The sequence below is a fragment of the Schistocerca nitens genome, chromosome 5 (assembly GCF_023898315.1).
Source record: "Schistocerca nitens isolate TAMUIC-IGC-003100 chromosome 5, iqSchNite1.1, whole genome shotgun sequence".
NCBI classification, from domain to species: Eukaryota; Metazoa; Arthropoda; class Insecta; order Orthoptera; family Acrididae; genus Schistocerca; species Schistocerca nitens.
In genome coordinates this window covers 281,764,597-281,789,417 of record NC_064618.1, presented here as the reverse complement: position 1 = coordinate 281,789,417, position 24,821 = coordinate 281,764,597, and the positions used below count along the sequence as shown (strand labels likewise).

The 24,821-nt window shown below is 44.0% G+C and overlaps 1 protein-coding gene across 1 annotated transcript in view; it reads left to right on the top strand.

Annotated features, from left to right (window-relative positions):
• Positions 1-16,402: 16,402 nt before the first annotated feature.
• The window catches only part of LOC126260012 (carboxypeptidase B-like), an 83,119-nt gene continuing 74,700 nt past the window's right edge, over positions 16,403-24,821 (top strand). Inside the window, exons 1-2 of the mRNA XM_049957172.1 lie at positions 16,403-16,486; positions 21,138-21,347. Coding sequence (XP_049813129.1) covers positions 16,410-16,486; positions 21,138-21,347 — 287 coding nt within the window. The 5' untranslated portion in view covers positions 16,403-16,409. The remainder of the gene's footprint in view (positions 16,487-21,137; positions 21,348-24,821) is intronic.

Sequence of the window (24,821 nt, the reverse complement as noted above, 5' to 3'; positions counted from 1 at the left end):
CACGCCAATATACATGAATTTACAATTTGCGTCGGCCATAGGCCAAAACACTTTTGAGAAAAACCTTTTCTAGATACGAAAATGAGAAGAGGAATTTTTCGGGGATACAATACGAACATGTTTTCTATCAATGGCACCTGAACAGTCGGGGTAATCCCATTTCAACTCAAATTGTTTTGCTTTTCTTTTCAAGTCTTCTTGATCCAGGGGCTGGAACATTAATGACACTAAAGTCTTTGAGTACTGCCCGACATGTCTTTTATTATTTTACGAATTTCACTTACACTTAATCGAAACTGAAATTGCAGCGACTGAAATAATTTACCAGTTGCCAAATACCTGGAAATAAGAACGAGAAAATCATTGTCACTTATCAATTTGTCATCGGTTACTACATTCTAAATTAGCAATGTATGTTGGTTTACTTATTATATATTTGTTTGCAGTTGATCAATGCAAAAAACGCTGGAGGAACATAAAAGACAGCTATAAAAGAAAAGAACACCGGCACAGCAGCTGCTCCAAGGAAAAAAGGAAAAAAATGACCTCTGGAGGAAAAATTTTCAGTTCTAAGTACATCTTGGGTTTTTAACCAATTTTTAAAATAAATAAATGAATCCTAAAACAATTACATATGTCATTTACTGTATACTATTTCCTTTCAGGAGCTTTTCCAGTCTCAGTCTGTCACAAGAAAATGAATTACACTCACCTTCGCCAGGTGAAGTGTAAATTTCATTGATACAAACCAAACAGCAACGGTAGACTTGCGCAAACTTCAACAACGACAGCAACAACCATACCGATTACGTACTCTTGTAATACCACAACACAGAGGAAAAATATCACACAACAGAGAAAGAATTGCAGACAATCTATGAGGGTAAGTCAATCATTATTCTGCAATTCAGTTATATTTTACTTTATTTTGGTAGTACTGTCGTTTTACGTTGATGACGCACGCTTTGTTTATTTGATGTTATATCTTTGCAATTTTCAAGCTGCTAGGGTAGTTGCGTTATGGCTGCCGTGCTGTTAATCATGGCTGCTCCGATGTCTATTTGTACCAAAGAAGAGCAACGTTCAGTGATGCGTTTTTTGTGGTCGGAAGGCGTATCAGGAGCCGAAATTCATCGAAGACTTTCGGTGCAATACGGAAACAGTGTTTTGCCAAAACAGAGTGTCTACAAATGGATTGAAAAATTCCGAAATGGTCGCACAAGTGTTACGCACGATGAAGGAGCCGGACGACCGTTTACGTCACAATGAAGAAACCATTGAGCCTTCACGTGAAATGATTCTCTTAGACAGACGATTAACTATTGACGAAGTGGCACATCGTCTGCAAATTATTCATGGTTCTGCCTACTAGATAATCCACAACAGACTTAGGTTTCATAAAGTTTGTGCAAGATGGGTCCCAAAACCACTCACACAGCTGCATAAACAAAGGCGCTTGGACATCTGCAAAAACATTTGCATCGTTGTGGTAACGAAGGGAACAACTTCTTAGACACGACCATTACTGGTGAGGAAACATGGAACCATCATTACGAGCCGGAGAGTAAACGGCAGAGTATGGAACGGAAGCATCCAAATTCGCCTTGCAACAAAAAGTTAAAGTCCCAAACGTCCGCAGGAAAACTGATACTTACGATTTTTGGGAAGCACAAGGTCCAGTATTCGAACATTATTGGGAAAGGGCACAACAGTAAACAGTGTACGTTACAGTGAGATGCTTAGTGTCAGGCTAAAGCCTGCAATTCGAAGCAAAGGCCGAGGATTGCTGTCAAAAGGTTTTGTGTTGTTGCACGACAATGCCCGTCCGCATACTGCTGCCCACACTGCTGAAACGCTCCAGAAACTCAAATTTGAAGTACTGGATCATCCTCCATATAGTCCCGATCTCGCCTTTTCTGACTATCACATGTTTGGTTCACTCAAACAGGCATTAAGGGGCCGTCGATTTGCCTCGGACGAAGCAGTGCATTCCTGGCTCGTAGCTCAATCGAAGACCTTCTTTTATGAGGGCATCAGGAAGCTTGTACAACGATGGACCAAGTGCGTTGAAACGCAAGGGGACTATATCGAAAAATGATGTTCTTGTAAGTTTCCCATCTGGTTACAATAAAATTTTATAACTACTTTGCGGATAATAATTGACTTACCCTCGTAGAAAAGAGGCAATCTGGGCGACATGAAATTATGAGGGCATTGCTTGTAGAAGAAAATGAGAATGATGCTGACCTATTTACAAAAGTTTGTCCAATCCGTAATAAAATTAACACCTGCTCTTCCGGATAGACTAAAAACTGAAACGTTACACGTAATACCAAGGCGGAAACTGAAATGAGGGAATCAATACACTATGGTTCCTACTGTATTTCCCATAATAGAGCTTTTGCAGTAATTACGGAGCTACAGTTTCACCTCCGTCGTTACCGCCAAATTATGAAGCAAATTATTCAAGTCAAAGCTATACGCTAACAGAGATACTTTGTTTCTCTCAACCTCACATTCCTTCTGAACTTCCGGAAAGTTTTGCCGTCGGAGATGAATCTCTTACATAAATTAATCGATGTAGAATATTTTGCTTCCTACAGTTTGAATATTTGGAACTTTATCTTTCAATAAATTTGTTCACTATACGCTGATTTTTATTATCCTTATTTTTAGTGCACATGTGTAAATTTTGAAACTACAACACAATATAATTTCAGAGTGTAAATAATACTAGCACTTACCTCAAGGTTGTAGCAAGTTTTTCTTCCGGTGTTACACGATACAAATCTCTGTTGTATGATTCTTTGTAGATACAGCCTTTGATTAATCCTAGAACGAATGAAATTGGCCAACAGAAAGACGGAAAAATTCGGAGAACTTTTTATTGTCCTCAGCTGTATGGGTGATGATAAATGTTCTATACTGTCACTCTTCGTTTTTGAGCTCAAACATGTGCTGTATTTTGGCTCTTTTCGAGGTATACATCTGGAAAAGTATTTCGTCGTTTTCCATCTCATCAATCGGAAGACATTTAAGTAACATTCTTTTATGCTTACTGAACTTTAAAGTCATCGTGTGAACCTTCGCTAGAACGATGTGACTGAGAATAGAGATTAGTAAAAATCAACAAATCGCAGACGTTCCAAGCTAACTGGTAACCAACGTATCGTTCAATGTTTAATCGTTCACAGTTATCTTGGACAATCGTCGCGGTAATCATCATCATCATTTCGAACAATGGTCTGGAATATAAGTCACGCCATTTGTGATCATTCTGGTCCATTCGTCGCCACTTTTTTCAACAGACGTTGCCATACCTTTCAGCCATCTATCTCTGTCTCCCTCTTGGTCGTTCCCATCGCATTTCCATTTCATGTGCCATTTTTGGAATCTTCTTGTATACCATTATCTTTAAATGTCCACATCATTTTATGTTTGATGTTTCTATCCTGTTCTGCAATGGTTTCTCTTTCACTATTTCCTCTACCCTTTCAGTCCTCGTCTATTTCTTCTTGTTAATCCTAGCCTACTTCTGAGAAACTAAATTCCACCTGCTTGTAACCTGTTTGCATCTCTTTTCTTTATTACCCAAGTTTCAATAGTTCTTCTAGGTATCACTTCTTTCCTTTTTGTGGGATGTCTTTACTTCAAATCAGGTTCCTAACACTTTGCAGGAATGCTTCTGCCTTTCTAGAACGTTCACTGATCCTTTTCTCATTTCTTCCACCTTCCTGTATCGCACGTCGAAAATACTCAACACTTTCACCTTCTTCAATTGATTACCTCCAATCCCTACTCTGTTAGTTTGCTTTCTTTCTTGTTGTTACCAAGACCTCACGTTTGTTTGGGTTAAATTTCGTTCCATACTCTCACAATTTCTTCCCAGATCTCCATTTGCTCCTGAACCTCCTCCTCCCCGTTTCCCAAGACATCTGCAAACACAATTGCTTTCATCTTGCCTTATTCAGTTTAGTTCATCTTCGTCATTATCTCATCCAAGACCGAGGAAAACGTACCTTTCAGAGGCTGAAAATCATAACTCATGTGCCACGAATGATACATGGCGCCAGCCTCAGTTTCTTTTGGCGATTGGCTGAGTTCGTGAAGGCCAGGCGATTCTGCAACGATATCAGATGCGAATTTCTCGACATCCGCCACCTCCCTCCAACCCCCCACCCCACCTTCCCCCCCGCTATCCCACCCCCGTCCCGTCAAAGGGTCAGAAGTCCTGTTCCTCCTGCCACCGAACTTCACTAATTCCCACTATATCTAACTTTAACCTATCCATTTCCCTTTTTTAAATTTTCTAACCTACATGCCCGATTAAGGGATCAGACATTCCGCGCACCGACCCATAGAACACCAGTTTTGTTTCTCCTAATAATGACGTCCTCCTGAGTAGTCCCCGCTCGCAGATCCGAATAAGGGACTATTTTACCTCCGGAATATTTTACCCAAGAGGATGGCATCATCATTTAACCATACAGTAGAGCTGCATTTTCTCGGCAAAAATTACGACTGCAGTTTCCCCTTGCTTCCAGCGCAGTACCAGCACAGCAAAGTCGTTTCGTTGACGTTACAAACCCAATACAGTCAATCATCCAGACTGTTGCCCCTACTGAAAAAGCTGCTGTCCCTTTTCAGGAACCGCACGTTTGTCTGGCCTCTCAAGAGATACCCCTCCGTTGTGGTGGCACCTATAGTACGCCTACCTGTACCGCTGAGGCACTCAAACCTCCACGCCAACGGCAATGTCCATGGTTCGGAAGGGGGGGGGGGGGGGGGGGGAGGAGGAAGATCTGCTTACATACCGATATTAAAATATTTATTTCTATTAATTTCTATTAATCTGTATACCGAAGTTTATAACCAAATCGCCGCGCGGGGTAGCCGAGCGGTCTTGGGTGTTTTGTCACGGTCCACGCGGCTTCCCCTGTCGGAGGTTCGAGTCCTCTCTCGGACATGGGTGGGTGTGTGTGTGTCGCCCTTAGCGTAAGTTACATTAAGTAGGGTGTAAGCTTAGGGACTGATGACCTCAGCAGTTCGGTCCCATAAGTCCTTACCACAAATTTCCAAAATTATAATCAGATCATTTACATGCACATTAAATAGAGTTAGTGACTGGTTGCCCTTATGTGTAGTGATTCCTTCAGTTTTACTATTACCAACGTTTATTATTATTTTTGTGTTCTTGTATAATGATTTTATTGCTTTAATAAGATGTCCAGTATATCCAGCTTTATTATTTCCAGCCATAATGGCTATGTTTGTGAACCGTGACTGTGTTGGATAATTATTTGTTTCAAGTTTCTGCTACCAGTCACTTTGTATTTTATGCTTAATCTAACATAATGTAAAGCGTTCCGAACATGTTTTGTTCATCTTCAGGCATTTATACATACATACATTTAGAAATGTTACTTAAAATATACAGTCTTAAACTAGATTAATCTACAACACTTTGTCCATTGTATTTTACTGTAGCTGCTGGTGTGGCATTTGGGTGGAAGGAGGGGGGCAGTGTGCCGGCCGCGGTGGTCTAGCGGTTCTGGCGCTGCAGTCCGGAACCGCGGGACTGCTACGGCTGCAGGTTCGAATCCTGCCTCGGGCATGGGTGTGTGTGATGTCCTTAGGTTAGTTAGGTTTAAGTAGTTCTAAGTTCTAGGGGACTTATGACCTAAGATGTTGAGTCCCATAGTGCTCAGAGCCATTTGAACCATTTTTGAGGGGGGCAGTGTATGGCTAAAAATCGAAATCAGTTATGTCTTCCGCTGGTTTTCTTCTTTGTGGTTGACTATGTATATCACAGCCTGTATAGGATGCAGAAAGATTTGCATCAGTTATGTGTTACGAAAATAGTGTGAAAGGCTTTTATATGACAGTTGATCACTTACGATTTCATAATCTTGCTGCTTCCCTCGCATCACTGGTGTAATGGTGGATCTGTTGATGGACATTGCACTATTGCATATTATACTTATGTCACTGATTACCAACGTAATCCACTGCACAAATTGCTTCGATGTTATAGACACAACAAAAGATGACAGCCTGTAACATGTGACTCTGTATCGATTATCGAGGTTGCCTACCGATATTCTTGGTACTGACAGATTTGTAGTCACTTATTTACATTGACATATCTTGAATCTATTGAGTTAGGACTGGCTTAAGACTGTTGAAGAATTTTGAGTTTTTGAATTCGGTTATTTCATTAAGAATGTTATCTCCATGCTTTGTGTTATGTATGAAAATTTCCATTTCTTCCATGATATACAATTTTTACTTTTTCCTATTTTGTGTAAAATTTCGAGGTTGGCTTCGATTTTCAAAGGGTGGCCTGTGTCTTTAATGTTAGTTGCTACTGCTGATTTGTTACATTTTTCGAGCCTGTAGCAGTCTAAATGTTCTTTGAATGGGGTTCTGAAATTTCTGCCTGTTTGGCCGATATAATATTGATTACATTGGCTGCAGGTAATTTTGTAAATGCCAGATGCATCAAGACTTGTATCTGGTGGTTTTATATTGTGAAGGAGCTTCCTATTTGGGTTGTTGTTGGTGCTGAAGCTGATTTTTACTTCTGTGTCTTGCTAATTTGTCAGATACTATTCCAAGATATTGCATTTTTACATATTTGACTGATGGGGCACTGTCAGTTGTGAGTGTACTTTGATGTTGTTTGTTCAGTTTATTTTTTATCTGTTGTGACATGGTATTAATTAGACAAGGGTCATATCCATTGGTTATTGCAGTATATGTTATGGTTTCTATTTCTTGTTGGAGTTCTGTATGTTGAAGTGGAAATTTGTGTGCTCTTAACGAAACGAGCTCGACAGATGTAAAGGTATTTGCAGTAATACTCCTAGAAATAGTGAGAGCATCGTAAATATGTTAGTAGACAACATCGGAAGCTCCATAAGGCTATTCGCAGATGATGCGACTGTCTGTAATAAGGTAGAAACTCCAGAAGACTATAAAGAACTGCAGAAAGACGTCCAGAGGTGTCAATGATTGTTGGTCACTGGCACTTTACCATAAACGTGAATAAATGTAACGTATTGTGCGTAAACATGCGAACAAATCCACTACTGTACGATTACACTATTGACGACAAATCAGTAGAAACAATAACAATGGAAAAACACCAAGAAGTAACCATTCGGAGGGATATAAAATGGAATGACCACTCAAAACAGAATGTACAGAAAGTAAGTGCCGGGATGAGATTCGTTGGAGGAAGCTTAAGGAACTGTAATTCATCCACGAAAGACTGTCTTACAAAACACTTGTTCTACCTATTGTTGAATACTGCTCGTCAGTCTGGAACCTCTATCAGGCTGGATTAATAGAAGAGACATAAGATCCAACGAAGAGCGGCGCATTTCGTCACGAGATCGCGTAGTCCAGTGGTTCCCAACCTTTCCCTCCTCGTATCGTGTTTACAACCCTGGGATGTCTCATCTTCACTTCTATTTTCAGTTATTTATTTATTTTTGCATCTATCCAAAAACTTTATTTCTCAATAATCTGGAATCCTCACTTTAGTGAGTCAGGATTACCAAATTTTGACTAATATATACTCCAGTGTTTCAGAGGAGTAGTAGCCGAAATAAAATAGGTGAAAGGAGGGGGGAAATTACAGCCTTCAAGCTCTGTACGGACGGAGTTTAGATTGACAAACTGCCTATTGGCTTCTGTCTCGGGTTCTTCGGCCAACGTTCATCTAATGATTTTTCTGACGTTTCGCCAGCACGAGTGGCTGGCATTGTCAAAGCTTCACCCTCCATTGCCGGTGGTGAACTGGAGGCGAGCTCGCGGCCGCAGACTATATGTACCTGGCGCGCCAACGTCCGAGGGCTTCTCCGCGGTCATTTCCGGTGCGGTTCTCCTCTTGCTACCTGCGACGGCCGTTCGCTGCAGTACGGGAAGCCAGGATCCGTTTACCTTAAGGCTTTCCTCTTTCTTGTTGAAACTGTTCGCGTGTTTTTGGATTTCTACAGCTTCTCTGAACAAGCGCGTGTGATAGTGCTTCTCTACAGCCAGAACTTCCGTGTCGGCGAATTTTATTACGTGGTCGGTCTCATTCAGTGCGTGCTCTGCCACGGCCGATTTCTCCACCTGCCCCAACCTGCAATGTCGCTTATGCTCTTTGATCCTGGTGTTAATGGATCGTCCAGTCATTCCAACATAAACTTTTCCGCATGTGCAAGGTATACGGTATATTCCCGACATTGCAAGTGGGTCTCTTTTCTCCTTCGCCGATCTAAGACACTCTTTGATCTTCCCTGTCGGTTTGAAAATCGTCTTTACGCCGTGTTTGCGCAATATACGGCCGATTCTGTCCGTCACTCTGGGAATGTATGGCAGAAAGGCCGTACCCGACATTTCTTTTTCTGGTTCCTTACTTCGCCGAGTGTTTAGCTCTGTTACACTTCTAATGTAATTTGTGGAGTACCCATTACTCCTCAGAACAGTTTCCAGGTGTTGCATTTCTCGTTTGAGGTGTTGAGGCTCACATATTCGTCCTGCTCTCGTTACGAGCGTACTAATCATGCCTCTTTTCTGGCTCGGGTGGTGGTTTGACAGTTTGTGCAGGTATCGGTCCGTGTGTGTCGGTTTTCGATACACGCTGTGTCCCAGGTTTTCGCCGTCCCTTGTGACCAGCACATCTAGAAATGGCAGTTTCCTGTCCTTTTCTACCTCCGTGGTAAATGTTATGTTGGCATGGAGGCTGTTCAAGTGTCTCAGGAATTCACCGAGCTGTTCTTCACCATGGCTCCACACCACGAAAGTATCATCGACGTACCTGTACCACACCTTAGGTTTGCAAGTCGCCGAGTCCAGTGCCTGTGCTTCGAATTGTTCCATGAAGAAGTTGGCCACCACTGGACTGAGAGGACTACCCATGGCGACGCCTTCCAGCTGTTCGTAGAAATCGCCATTCCACGTGAAATAGCTCGTGGTGAGACATGCATGGAAGAGCTTTTTGATGTCTTGCGGGAACATGGAACCGATGTGCTCCTGGCTCACCAACGTATAAACTGGCGAAACACTTGGCCTCTCTGCTCCAGCCACACGTGGGAATGACCGACACATACATTAAGGACTCAGGACATTTCATTGAGAAGCTGAAGAAACTGAAACTTGCGCCAAACGACATCCTGGTCAGTTTTGATGTTGTTTCGTTATTTACGAAAGTGCCACTCAGCGACGCTCTGGAGCACATCGGTTCCATGTTCCCGTAAGACATCAAAAAACTCTTCCATGCATGTCTCACCACGAGCTATTTCACGTGGAATGGCGATTTCTACGAACAGCTGGAAGGCGTCGCCATGGGTAGTCCTCTCAGTCCAGTGGTGGCCAACTTCTTCATGGAACAATTCGAAGCACAGGCACTGGACTCGGCGACTTGCAAACCTAAGGTGTGGTACAGGTACGTCGATGATACTTTCGTGGTGTGGAGCCATGGTGAAGAACAGCTCGGTGAATTCCTGAGACACTTGAACAGCCTCCATGCCAACATAACATTTACCACGGAGGTAGAAAAGGACAGGAAACTGCCATTTCTAGATGTGCTGGTCACAAGGGACGGCGAAAACCTGGGACACAGCGTGTACCGAAAACCGACACACACGGACCGATACCTGCACAAACTGTCAAACCACCACCCGAGCCAGAAAAGAGGCATGATTAGTACGCTCGTAACGAGAGCAGGACGAATATGTGAGCCTCAACACCTCAAACGAGAAATGCAACACCTGGAAACTGTTCTGAGGAGCAATGGGTACTCCACAAATTACATTAGAAGTGTAACAGAGCTAAACACTCGGCGAAGTAAGGAACCAGAAAAAGAAATGTCGGGTACGGCCTTTCTGCCATACATTCCCAGAGTGACGGACAGAATCGGCCGTATATTGCGCAAACACGGCGTAAAGACGATTTTCAAACCGACGGGGAAGATCAAAGATTGTCTTAGATCGGCGAAGGAGAAAAGAGACCCACTTGCAATGTCGGGAATATACCGTATACCTTGCACATGCGGAAAAGTTTATGTCGGAATGACTGGACGATCCATTAACACCAGGATCAAAGAGCATAAGCGACATTGCAGGTTGGGGCAGGTGGAGAAATCGGCCGTGGCAGAGCACGCACTGAATGAGACCGACCACGTAATAAAATTCGCCGACACGGAAGTTCTGGCTGTAGAGAAGCACTATCACACGCGCTTGTTCAGAGAAGCTGTAGAAATCCAAAAACACGCGAACAGTTTCAACAAGAAAGAGGAAAGCCTTAAGGTAAACGGATCCTGGCTTCCCGTACTGCAGCGAACGACCGTCGCAGGTAGCAAGAGGAGAACCGCACCGGAAATGACCGCGGAGAAGCCCTCGGACGTTGGCGCGCCAGGTACATATAGTCTGCGGCCGCGAGCTTGCCTCCAGTTCACCACCGGCAATGGAGGGTGAAGCTTTGACAATGCCAGCCACTCGTGCTGGCGAAACGTCAGAAAAATCATTAGATGAACGTCGGCCGAAGAACCCGAGACAGAAGCCAATAGGCAGTTTGTCAACAAGTGGCCACGAAAGCCTTAACAATTTTGTATTACGCCTCTACGGGGAGGAGATTTGCAGATTGTACCGACGCCTTGACCAACGACGGAAGAAGAAAGCGCGACTGATGTCCTCTCTCTCTGTCACGGTGCCGAGATGAATGTGCTACACCGAAGTTCTTGAGATGCAAGCGCCTATTCACCACCGCCCAAGCACATCGTATCTACGACAGAATGGAACGAGCTTTTCTTCGTGAGCGAATACATACAACACGGAGAGACTTGGCAAGAACGGATCAGGAACTTCTGGACATTTTCTATCAACTAAGTAGCAGAATGCATCGAGACGACTGGGACAAGATCGACAGCATCACTCACAGGAGCATGCAGAACGAACTCGAGCGCTGCACCGAGCGGCAAAAGAAAAAGTTTGAAAGATGCCGGAAGCAGACCGACAAGGCGATTCCTGACATGTCACACACAGTGGTCAACCTCACTGAACGACAATTGACCGAAGAGGAAGTGTCAGTCCTTCAAAAAGGAGGGAATTTCGCTATCATCCCGAGAACTATACCTATGGAGGACATCATTGCCAACACCGAAGCAGCCATTCGGACCCTTCCTTGTGAAAGGGCAGAGGAAATACGCACTGAAACAGCCAGGATACTGCGCCGAGCAAAACCACCAGCTTGCAACCTGAAGAAAGAAGAGGTACAAGCCATTAAGAATCTCAACGCCGACAAGAGTATATTGGTACTGCCTGCCGATAAGGGGAATGCGACCGTCGTAATGAAGACCGAAGATTATGAGCAAAAGATCCGAGACCTATTAGATCCGACGACGTACCGAAAACTAAGCGCAGATCCGACGCAGCGTATCACTCGGAATACGAATCGATTAATCAAGGCGTCTTCTCTGCCGGCGGACATACAGAGAAACCTGCGCAACACAGAAGCCCTACCACCTCGGCTGTATGGATTACCCAAGATCCATAAGAACAACGTTCCACTGAGACCGATCGTTAGCGCTCCTGGCTCACCAACGTATAAACTGGCGAAACACTTGGCCTCTCTGCTCCAGCCACACGTGGGAAAGACCGACACATACATTAAGGACTCAGGACATTTCATTGAGAAGCTGAAGAAACTGAAACTTGCGCCAAACGACATCCTGGTCAGTTTTGATGTTGTTTCGTTATTTACGAAAGTGCCACTCAGCGACGCTCTGGAGCACATCGGTTCCATGTTCCCGCAAGACATCAAAAAGCTCTTCCATGCATGTCTCACCACGAGCTATTTCACGTGGAATGGCGATTTCTACGAACAGCTGGAAGGCGTCGCCATGGGTAGTCCTCTCAGTCCAGTGGTGGCCAACTTCTTCATGGAACAATTCGAAGCACAGGCACTGGACTCGGCGACTTGCAAACCTAAGGTGTGGTACAGGTACGTCGATGATACTTTCGTGGTGTGGAGCCATGGTGAAGAACAGCTCGGTGAATTCCTGAGACACTTGAACAGCCTCCATGCCAACATAACATTTACCATGGAGGTAGAAAAGGACAGGAAACTGCCATTTCTAGATGTGCTGGTCACAAGGGACGGCGAAAACCTGGGACACAGCGTGTATCGAAAACCGACACACACGGACCGATACCTGCACAAACTGTCAAACCACCACCCGAGCCAGAAAAGAGGCATGATTAGTACGCTCGTAACGAGAGCAGGACGAATATGTGAGCCTCAACACCTCAAACGAGAAATGCAACACCTGGAAACTGTTCTGAGGAGCAATGGGTACTCCACAAATTACATTAGAAGTGTAACAGAGCTAAACACTCGGCGAAGTAAGGAACCAGAAAAAGAAATGTCGGGTACGGCCTTTCTGCCATACATTCCCAGAGTGACGGACAGAATCGGCCGTATATTGCGCAAACACGGCGTAAAGACGATTTTCAAACCGACAGGGAAGATCAAAGAGTGTCTTAGATCGGCGAAGGAGAAAAGAGACCCACTTGCAATGTCGGGAATATACCGTATACCTTGCACATGCGGAAAAGTTTATGTTGGAATGACTGGACGATCCATTAACACCAGGATCAAAGAGCATAAGCGACATTGCAGGTTAGGGCAGGTGGAGAAATCGGCCGTGGCAGAGCACGCACTGAATGAGACCGACCACGTAATAAAATTCGCCGACACGGAAGTTCTGGCTGTAGAGAAGCACTATCACACGCGCTTGTTCAGAGAAGCTGTAGAAATCCAAAAACACGCGAACAGTTTCAACAAGAAAGAGGAAAGCCTTAAGGTAAACGGATCCTGGCTTCCCGTACTGCAGCGAACGGCCGTCGCAGGTAGCAAGAGGAGAACCGCACCGGAAATGACCGCGGAGAAGCCCTCGGACGTTGGCGCGCCAGGTACATATAGTCTGCGGCCGCGAGCTCGCCTCCAGTTCACCACCGGCAATGGAGGGTGAAGCTTTGACAATGCCAGCCACTCGTGCTGGCGAAACGTCAGAAAAATCACTAGATGAACGTCGGCCGAAGGACCCGAGACAGAAGCCAATAGGCAGTTTGTCAACAAGTGGCCACGAAAGCCTTAACAATTTGGAGTTTAGATTACTTAGGTTTTTGATAAATGATGGGACATGAATATGATGACAGCTATCATGTCTTTCATCTTCTTCATCTTTGAAGAGAGACGCTGCCCTATCTTACAAACATTCGTAAATGATCATTACTATAAAACATTTATCATTACTGGATTTTCTTAATGATGAAAGTGACATGAAAGAATTCTCCTCTGATTTCAGTCTTTTTTTCGGTAACTACAAATTTGCAGTGGAATCTTCAGTTATACTGCACATTTCCTGTTGCAGTTCACACGTTCTTTCCTTAGACACTTCGCTGTTTGAAAATAAAGATAGGAAATTCTCTTTTTTCACAAGTGAAAATGTTCACATAAACACCAAAGTTGAAGTACTGTTAGCGTTTTAAGTAGCCATTTTATCAACACTGTCTTCTTTTGAACATATTTGCATAACAGTTGATCTCTAGAGTTACAGGTGCATTTATTCCATTTTATCAATGACAGTTTAACTGCTGGCATGCCTTCAGCTATGAAACCAAGTTTGTTTTACTGTACTCACGATCACAAAATTGCACTTGCAGCTACAACACCTGCTAACACAATTAATTTGTGTGTCAGGTGTGAAAATTGGTAGCTTCAAGTTTCTTCTTTACATGAAAGATTTCACTCATTACCTTACAAAATAACAAACTGTACAAATCCATGTAGTCGATAGAATGTATGGCAGTGTAGTTCTGATAACCAACAGAAACAGAAATTATAAAAATGTAAAACAGAGTATTCAACGGGAATTTCTGATAGTCCACAATTTAATTCAAAGAGCAATTTGCTTGCCATTAATTTGGTACCCTCAAAAATTAATATTTCTGGCTACGCGAGTGGTGCTAATAGATCAAATATTACTAGCTTATATTCAACAACCTAAAATAAAGGTAACAGCTGCGTTCTGTCGAAAAAATGAATACATGAAAACTAAAACATTGATGAATATCTCACCTTCATTACTGTGCGCTTTGGTCACTATCATTGCTTTTGGATATTTTCGTTTAGGAGAGAACGGTTTCATTGGATTTGGGACGTTAGAGTTCGTCGGAATGCCATTCCATGAGCTCTCTTCAACTCGAATTGTGAATTCTCAATCGTAAACGTACACTAACGGGGGAAAATCTCAACAAAAACAAATAATTAACGTGGAGGAATGAAATTTCAGCAAGACAGTTGTTTAGCTAACTTACTTGAGTGATTAACATTGCAAGACCATAGGTTAATGTAAGCATTAGGTAAGCCACTGCAAATGTGAAATGCTGGTACGTTAATAATCGGTGTAGCCGCCAGAACGTCGAATGGAAGCACGGAGACGTGAATTCGGTGTGTTGTCGAACAGGTGCTGGATGTCACTTGTGAGACGGAGTTCGTGAAATAGCCACGAGAGTGCTCCTGCTGAAACACTCAAAATTGCACCACAAATCATAATTCCAGGTGTAAGTCAAGTGTGTCTAGGCCACTAAGCTGGCTGCAGGCGTCCACTTGGCCTCCTCCTAACCAACACACGCCCATCACTGGCACCGCAGCAGAACCAGCTTCATCAGAAAAAACAACAGGTCTTCACCCCGCCCTCCAATACGCTCTCACTTGGCACCACTGAAACCGCAAATGGTGGTGTTTTGGGGCCAGTGGAACGCACGCTACAGGGCATCTAGCTCGGAGTTGTCCTTGAAGTGACCGATTTGTAACAGTTCGTTGTGTCAGTGTTGTGCCAACTGCTGCTCAAATTGCTGGTGCAGGTACAGTGCGATGCGCCAGAACAATACGCCGAACACGATGGTCTTTCCTCTTGGTAGTGCCACGTGGCCATCCGGGGCCCGGTCTTCTTGCAACTGTACATACCCGTGACCCGCACTACCAGCATTCCCGTACAGTGGCTACATCCCTGCCAAGTCTTTCAGCAATATCGCAGAAGGAACATACAACATCGCGTAGCCCTATTACACTGTCTCATTCAAATTTCGTGAGGTGTTGATAGTAGCGTGTTTGTTGTCTTAAAGGCATTCTTGACTAACATCAATTCATCACGTCCAATCTGAAAGGTAACTAATGCTCACGACCATTACAGCGTAGTACCCTCTTTCAATAGACATCGTCTTTCAGATGCAGAAACGTGTCTGCCAACTTTCGTTTATGTCGCACAACTTCGTGATATTGCGAGATATATATATATATATATATATATATATATATATATATATATATATATATATATATATATATATATATATATATATATATATATATATATATATATATAGTGTAGAAAACATGATATTTTAGTTGTAATTACTTTAACTAGTTAATTTAAGTACCTCACCTCACAAGTTTTGAAAGTGTAGTTGATTTCCATTTTACTCTCCGATAGCCCAATTCCTTTACACGAATTGCTGCTACAATTAGGTGCAGCACAAGACCACAGTTCGAAATTTTCTAATCACAGACACTTTCTGGCGATGAACACTACACGAGGACAGTCTGTTACATTCGCGTTAAAGACTCAATATCGCTGCCATCGCAATGGATCATGGTACCGAGACCAGACATGTCTTACATAAACCAAGTTTAGAGCTGCGGGAGGGTCTCGACGAAAATGACGCCGCACAGGTGTAAATGAATTGCGTCTGGTGAAATGGCAGATGCAAAACTCCTTTTGTTGTTGCGCTATCGCTAACTCGACGCACGTTGTAAACCGTTATATGAACAGTGAATCTTCAAGGGAAGTAGATTACAAGGGAGACACACAATGGCACCCGTATGAATCGGCAACTTGCAATTAGGACACACGTAAAGTTTTAACAGGCTACGTGCAACTACTTATTCGTGCAGAAGACTTAGTCTGATTAAAAAGAGTGAATCGTTCTGAAATATCCTTACGTCGAATGTGTTCTACGTGCGTAATGTTTCTGATTTATCATGTTGGTTTTATTTTATTTTTCTTTGATTAGTTGGATCGATTGCATTTGGGACAACAATATCTACGTTTGTTGGTGGCATTTCGGTCTACCGAATTTTACACGGAAAGTAAATATACCGAATCACTCTAGAGAATAGTAATTCAATAACTGCAGCCGACATTGGAAGTTATCGAAACCAAAGTGAAACAAAACTTTTTTCACCGCACATTCGTGGGAGACTGTTAAGAAAGCAGGCATCACGGAAACACTCACTTGAACTGATAAGGTCGCGTATATATAGGCGGGCATCCATCACGGATGACAAACGTTAAGATGCGCTCCTCGGGACTGAGTCTGCTGCTGTTGGCAGCACTGCTGGCTTCCGCGCTGGCAGCCGTCTCCTACCGGGGGTGAGTCAAAAATATCATTGGTCCATTTAAAGGTAATCTCTCAACGGAGGTGCAACTGCTTTCTCAATTAGTTCAAATATTGAAAGAAAAATTTCTCTTCCTAGAGTAGAAGTGTTTGTCTCAAAAACGTATAAATCAGTTTAATATCCAATACCATGCGTTGCGTGATGGCTTTCTGTCTTTCACATACAGTATTCTTTGAGTTCTTCGTGACACCTCTGTTGTTTTTTAGCCCATAGCTTTAGCACTTCCACTAAAACAGTCAACTCCTCAGTTTCATTTTTTATTTTTATTTTTTACCCGAGTGTCATCCAGCGTCAAATTCTGCTCCAAGTGTAAGTAAGGAGCCACTGCAGTTTCCTTAGTCAATAAAATTTAAATCCTAATTTTGTTGCATCACTCTTGTAGACCCATAAGTATTATCCCTTTGTTACCTATCGCTTCTTACTTTTCCTTTTTTGTATTCCTTTGTCTTAATTTCATTGTTTGGCATTTATGGGTGTGCACTGTCCCGTTCAAAAATGTCGCCACGATTCTGTCATATGAGACGTCACATATGAGGACGCAGGATGTTCGCGATTTACAGCTCTCTTAACTACTACTATCCCTGACTCGAAGTCATGCTTTATTGCTTCCCATCCCATGATGCCAAGAGTAACACTGGTGAATCTCTCCAAAATATTGGACGAATTGGATCTTTCCCCAGGTTGTCGTCGTATTAGCCGACGATTGTTATCCGAAGTACTGCAGAACCGTGACTCATTGCTGGACACAATGCGGCGCCATTTTCAGCACTTCATGATTCCCGATTATGGCACCACCCCAAACACAACTATTTGTGTTGTGGTGTTAACGGCACACTAGGCTGTTAGTCTCCGATCAATGAAGCGGGAGCACATAGAATGTTGGAGAGAGTCCATTACTTATTGTCCGATGCCTGGTGCAGATGTGAGACAGCTGCATTTTGCTTGTACACAATACAGCGAATATCCCTTGTGATGATCATACGTAATCGAGCGAAACCTTGAAGACGAGTATGCTTGCCTTCACAATCCCATATAGTCCATTTCCGGGCCACTGTCACATACAAATATCAAACAATTCTGGAAATTGCATGACTCGATCGGTGGAAACCCACACTGAGGTCCCTTTCAAACTGTGCCAGATGCTGATAGAACTGTCTCAAACGAGTATGTAGCATCTCAGTGTTCCTTACAATGATCAATCGATGTCTGACGCTATTCACACAACATACGTACCCTACCTGGCCTGATAACAAAACTAAACACGAACAACTGTAATCAACGCTGTGGGCCATTCTACCTGTCACACAGGTTTGCAGCTCTCATCTTTTACGAGGGGCGTTCAAATAATGCAACACATTGTTCTCTCGGTCAATTTCGGTTTAAGAATTGCGGAATTTGCTGTAGGACATTGTGGAATATTCCTGCTTCAGCCCCTTTACATTCATGAATTTCCAATTGGTTACAGCGCTATACGTTGTGACCCGCTAGGGTAGCCGAGAGCGCTAACGCACTGTTTCCTGGACTCTGGTAGGCGCGCCGGCCCCGGATCGAATCCCCCTGGCGGATTAACGACGAGTGCCGATGTGCCGGCCATCCTGGATGTGGTTTTTAGGCGGTTTTCCACACCACGCTAGGTGAATACGCGGCTGGTCCCCATGTTCCGCCTCAGTTCCACGGCTCGCCGACATCTGAACACTTCCGCACTATTCCATGGATCACACTCGACGCAGACAGCTGGGGTGCACTAATTCCGTCCCAGGGGGTACGGGGTGGCGGCAGGAAGGGCATCCGGCCACCCCTTAAACTTAACATGCCATATCCGATTAACGATGGTTCACCCGGCGTAATTGCGGGACAAGGCTCAAGCGATAGAATAGAACAGCGCTATACGTTGCCATCAAAATCACGTTTGTAACAGAGGTGCATTCCAAACACAAAGCTCTCATTAAGCTTATTTTGGCGGAAAAGCAGAGCATCGCAGATATTTATAGGTGCATTCAGAATGTCTACAAAGTCCTCGCAGTGAATAAAAGCAAGGTGAGTCTTTGGGCAAAGCGCCTGTTATCGAGGTCGCGCAAACCTGTCCCATCTCCTGCGTGCCGGCCGGCCACACACAGCTGTCACACGTGCAATGTTGGAACGTGAGGACACTCATTCAAGATGATCGACGGATCATAGTCAAACACCTCGCTGCCCAACTGGACGTCTCTGTTGATAGTGTTGACACACTCGTCCACCAATTGGGGTACTCAAGGGTGTGAGCTCGCTGTGTTCCTCGCCACGGAACAGAAGACAATAAAGAGCAACAAAGGACCATCTTGCGGAGTTGCTCGCGCGTTACGAAGCTGATCGTGACAATTATTTGTCGAACTTCGTCGCAGGCGATGAAACATGGGTTCGTCACTTCGAGCCGGAAACGAAACGGTCATCCATGTAGTGTTGCCACACTACCTCTCCTTCGAAGAAAAAGTAGGAAGCCACACCCTAAGCTGGTAAAGTCGTGACGACGGTCTTTTGTGGTTCTGAGCGGGTTATTCTGTTTGTTGTCGTCCCTAATTTTGCAACGATCGGTATTAAAGTGTAGTGTGCTACCCTCAGGAAACTGAAGAAACGACTTCTACATCTACATCTACATACATACTCCGCAATCCACCATACGGTGCGTGGCGGAGGGTACCTCGTACCACAACTAGCATCTTCTCTCCCTGTTCCACTCCCAAATAGAACGAGGGAAAAATGACTGCCTATATGCCTCTGTACGAGCCCTAATCTCTCTTATCTTACCTTTGTGGTCTTTCCGCGAAATATAAGTTGGAGGCAGTAAAATTGTACAGCAGTCAGCCTCAAATGCTAGTTCTTTAAATTTCCTCAGTAGTGATTCACGAAAAGAACGCCTCCTTTCCTCTAGAGACTCCCACCGAGTTCCTGAAACATTTCCGTAACATTCGCGTGATGATCAAACCTACCAGTAACAAATCTAGCAGCCCGCCTCTGAATTGCTTCTATGTCCTACCCCAATCCGATCTGATAGGGATCCCAAACGCTCGAGCAGTACTCGAGAATAGGTCGTATTAGTGCTTTATAAGCGGTCTCCTTTACAGATGAACCATATCTTCCCAAAATTCTACCAAAGAACCGAAGACGACTATCCGCCTTCCCCACAACTGCCATTACATGCTTGTCCCACTTCATATCGCTCTGCAATGTTACGCCCAAATATTTAATCGACGTGACTGTGTCAAGCGCTACACTACTAATGGAATATTCAAACATTACGGGATTCTTAGCTGCCATTCTTTACACCAGTCACATGTCCTGTCCAAGTCATCTTGTATCCCCCTACAGTCACTCAAGGACGACACCTTCCCATACACCACAGCATCATCAGCAAACAGCCGCACATTGGTATCCACCCTATCCAAAAGATCATTTATGTAGATAGAAAACAACAGCGGACCTACCACGCTTCCCTGGGGCACTCCAGATGATACCCTCACCTCCGATGAACACTCACCATCGAGGACAACGTACTGGGTTCTATTACTTAAGAGGTCTTAGAGCCACTCACATATTTGGGAACTAATACCATATGCTCTTACCTTCGGAGTCTGCAGTGGGTCACCGAGTCAATCGCTTTCAAGGAATATGGCATCCGTCTGATACCCTTCATCCATGGTTCGCAAGATATCATGTGAAAAAAGGGCGATTTGCGTTTCGCAGGAGCGAAGCTTTCTAAAGCCGTGCTGATGCATGGACAGCAACGTCTCTGTCTCAAGGAAATTCATTATATTCGAACTGAGAATATGTTCGAGAACCCTGCAACAAATCGATGTTAAAGACATTGGTCTGTAATTTTGAGGATCCATCCTTCTACCCTTCTTATATACAGGGGTCACCTGCGCTTTTTTCCAGTCGCTCGGGACTTTACGTTGGGCAAGAGATTCGCGATAAATGCAAGCTAAGCTTCAGGGTGTCTGTTCTTCACCACCAAAATGCAAACAAAATTCTCAATCTCCATGTCAAGGCAAGATCTCAAAGAAGTCTGCGTACCCGAGAGGAGCTTACAAAAGTTCATTGGACCGTTCTTTCTTATCCACCCTGTAGCCCGGATCTCGCGCCTTCGACTTTCATCCGTCTGGTCCAATGGAGGATGCACTCCGCGGGAAGCAGTACGTGGACGATTGGTTAGTTATTGACGCACCAAGCCGTTGGTCCGACGTCGACCAGTTGAGTACTACCATGAGTACATACAGGCCCGCCTAGTAACGTGGCATAAGGCCTTTGCAGTGAACGGAGATTATGTTGAAAAATAGGGTTTTGTAGCCAAACGAGTGGAGAATAATGTGGTGTACTGGAATCCCGAATAAAACCAACCTGCTTTCAGAAAAATATTCTGTTCTACTGATCGAACACCCCTCGTATCTACCGACTGATGGCATGTGCGCGTCCGACTTTCTGTTGACAGCTGACTGGGTCTTCTGAATGCTTCACTTTTTTTCTCGGGCAGTATGTATACACGAAAGTCTGGTGCACTTATTTTTATTCTGGACCTGTTACGAGCTGCCCAATGATGCCTCGAGGAAGCAGAAAGGGGGATGGTCCAACAGGTGGCGCGTTGTTGACAGGCACCAAGTTTACCGGCTGAAGCCCGCGGAGGAGCACCTGGCGGCGGTGGCGGCTCTGAGAGGCAGAATGGGCCTCGACTTCTGGTCGCGGGCCCACCTCGCCGGCCACCCTGTGGACGTGAGGGTGCCGCCGCAGCTGCTCCACTCCTTCCGCCAACATCTCGACCGCCACAGTGTGCCTCACGAGCTGCTCATCGCCGATCTCGAAGAGTAAGTATTCCAGCCTCTTATCAACGTACAATAATCGAATTTATTCCATAAAGCCTGCTGTTACCTTTCGGTCAACATGACCTGGAAAGGAGTTTGTTTTTCCATAAGGTCTTTGTATTGAAATACCAGCGATCTAAACTTAATGCCTTTGTTTCTTCTACACAGATTAACACTAAAATGAAAAAAATGGGTTTCCTCCCCCCTCGTTATAGCTTCATTTATTACTCTTGTGCCCTTGACCAGAGTGTTTAAAAATTCATACCATCTACAAAAGTTAGCATTAAAACTTTATTTTTATCTGCCTTTCTTGTAACGTGTGGCAGCCACCTTCTGTTTAATGAACCCTTATAATGCAGTGTCAAAAAAATGGTTCAAATGGCTCTGAGCACTATGGGACTCAACTGCTGAGGTCATTAGTCCCCTAGAACTTACAAGGGGAGGCCGCCAATTGTGAAATTCAGATTCGATTCATACTGCGCTTAATAAAAGCTCATAGCCAGAGGTGTAATGTGGCAAAGCACCAAGATGCACTTCTCAGCCTTTGTCGAGAAAATCGACAGTTAAAAGAAACCGTTGCGGTGAAATACTCTCTACGATTAATAATTGTCTTCAGCGTCGTGGCGCAGCGGTAAGCGCTCGGGTTCGTAATCCGAAGGTCGCCGGGTCGAATGTCGCGCCATGCAAATTTTTTTAATTATTAGTTTTTTGTAATTCACACACACACACACACACACACACACATATATATATATATATATATATATATATATATATATATATATATATATATATATATATATATAAACTGTTAATGAATTGCTTATGCTTGTTGGTGAAGGCGGATCGCTCTCAAATTGTACCGCCTCCATTTTTCCGTTTTTTTAACAGGGTGTACCAAAGCTATCCCGTCCGCACTGATTTTCGACGATGTTATATGTTGCGCTAGGGACCGCATCTACCTTCTTTCGAAGTTAGCAGGCAACTACGCTGTTATGCGGCGGCTCGTTTCAACCGATTCAACATCTGTCCTTCAAGTGTAACGAGCGAGTAACGGAGTTTATATTTCATACCTGCCACAGCAAATTTGTGTTCGTGGGGTCTCTATTCTAATTCGAACGTTTGACTTACGCTATACGTATTCGTTTCGGAATATCGTTTCTACGTCTTCCGTTAACTATACGTGGTTAACATTATGAAGACAATTAATAACATTTGTGAAATACAATTTGTTTGCGGAAAACATAATGATGTTCGAAGTCGCCAGTTTTTCCACGACAAACGACTTTCAACAACTTATTATATGCATAATTGTTGTATATATATATATATATGAATTACAAAAAAACAAATACTAAAAAAAAAGGTTGCATGGCGCGAGATTCGATCCGACGACCTTCGGATTACGAACCCGAGCGCTTACCGCTGCGCCACGGGGCTGCAGAAAATTATTCATCGTAGAGAGTATTTCACCACAACGGTTTCTTTTAACTGTCGATTTTCTCGACAACAGCAGAGAAGTGCATCTTGGTGCTTTGCCACATTACACCTCTGGCCATGAGCTTTTATTATGCGCAGTATGAGTCGAATCTGAATTTCACAATTGGCGGCCTCCCCTTGTTAGAACTAGTTAAACCTAACTAACCTAAGGACATCACAAACATCCATGCCCGAGGCAGGATTCGAACCTGCGACCGTAGCATTCGCGCGGTTCCAGACTGAAGCGCCTAGAACCGCTCGGTCACACCGGCCGGCTTACGCAAATACAGACAGGTGAGTAAAATCATTAGGAAATTTTTACGAAACGCACACTAACTTAAAGTCAGGCAACCAAGTGCCAACATAATTGTAAATCAGAGAACGTAAGTAGAGGAAAAGGAACATTCAAATGCAGGGTGATTTAAAGTGGAAGGATCATTTAAATCTAGCCAGGGGAAGGCAAGTGGCACTCATATTCATTAGAAGAATCATAGGGGTGGGTTATTCATGCAAGAAGGAGAAACCTTTGTTCGATGGATTTTTGAGAATTATTCGTTGGGATACCCGAGCGAGGTGGCCCACTGTGAGAAAGGGCACAGTCGATTTCCTTTCCCACCCTTTCGTAAAGCGAGCTTGTGCTTCGTCTCTAAATACCTTGCTGCCGATGGAATACTGAACTCTAATCTGCCTTCCTTCGTTGTTACGGGACCATCATCAGGTTGATTATCAGAAGATGAACACTGATAAGCCAAAACATTATTAACACTGCCCACTGCGATATTGGATGCGTCTGGTAATTTTGCGGGTACGTGACGCGATAACAAAGACATGGACAGCAAATGGGGAAATCCATTGAGATAAGCGATTTTGACAAAGAGCAGATTATTATTGCTCATACCATGTGAAAGAGTATCTCGAAAACGGCGAACCTGGTCAAATCTTCAAGTGCTACTCTCGTGAGCAACTACAAAAGAGACAGGAAAGTGAAACTACCACTAGGCATTAAATGCTTTGACGTTCACGAGTTTTCAGAGGCTTGTCTGCTCTGTAGAGTAGGATATATGGTGTTCTGTGGCATCTCTGCCAAAAGGGCGCAAAGCTGGTGCACGCACAAGTGTTTCGGAGCACACCGTTCATCGTACATTGTTGAACATGGAGTTTCACAGCAGACCACCCTTACGTGGCCGCATGTTGACCCAACATGTTGACCCAACGATATTGTCAGTTACGATTTCAGTGGGCATGAGACCATCGGGATTCGACCGTCGGCTCTTCGGGTGAATCACACTTTTGCTAGTCTAGGTCGATGGTCGTCTCCACAAACGCCGTAGTAACCGAAGACACGTTGACAGCTGTGAACCACCTGCATCCCTTCATGCTTGATGTCTTACCCGAGGCGACGTCATCTTTCAGCAGTATAACTGTCCGTGTCTCGGTTCCAGAACCATGCTACAGTGGTTTGACTCACGTTGATGTCTTGGTGGCCAAGTTCACCTGACGTAAATCGTATGGAACCCAACACCATCGCCATCGGGCGCCATCACCGCGTACGCAAATCAGCGGCCCGTTATTTATGCGGATTATGACGTCTTATCCCATATACCTTCACAATCTTACCAACAAACTCTCGGAATCAGTGATTTACCGGGTGATCAAAAAGTCAGTATAAATTTGAAAACTGAATAAATCACAGAATAATGTAGATAGAGAGGTACAAATTGACACACATGCTTGGAATGACATGGGGTTTTATTAGAACAAAAAAAAAAAAATACAAAAGTTCAAAAAATGTCCGACATATGGCGCTTCATCTGATCAGAATAGCAATAATTAGCATAACAAAGCAAAGATGATGTTATTTACAGTAAATGCTCAATATGTCCAACATCATTCCTCAACAATAGCTGTAGTCGAGGAATAATGTTGTGAACAGCACCGTAAAGCATGTCCGGAGTTATGGTGAGGCATTGGCGTCTGATGTTGTCTTTCAGCATCCCT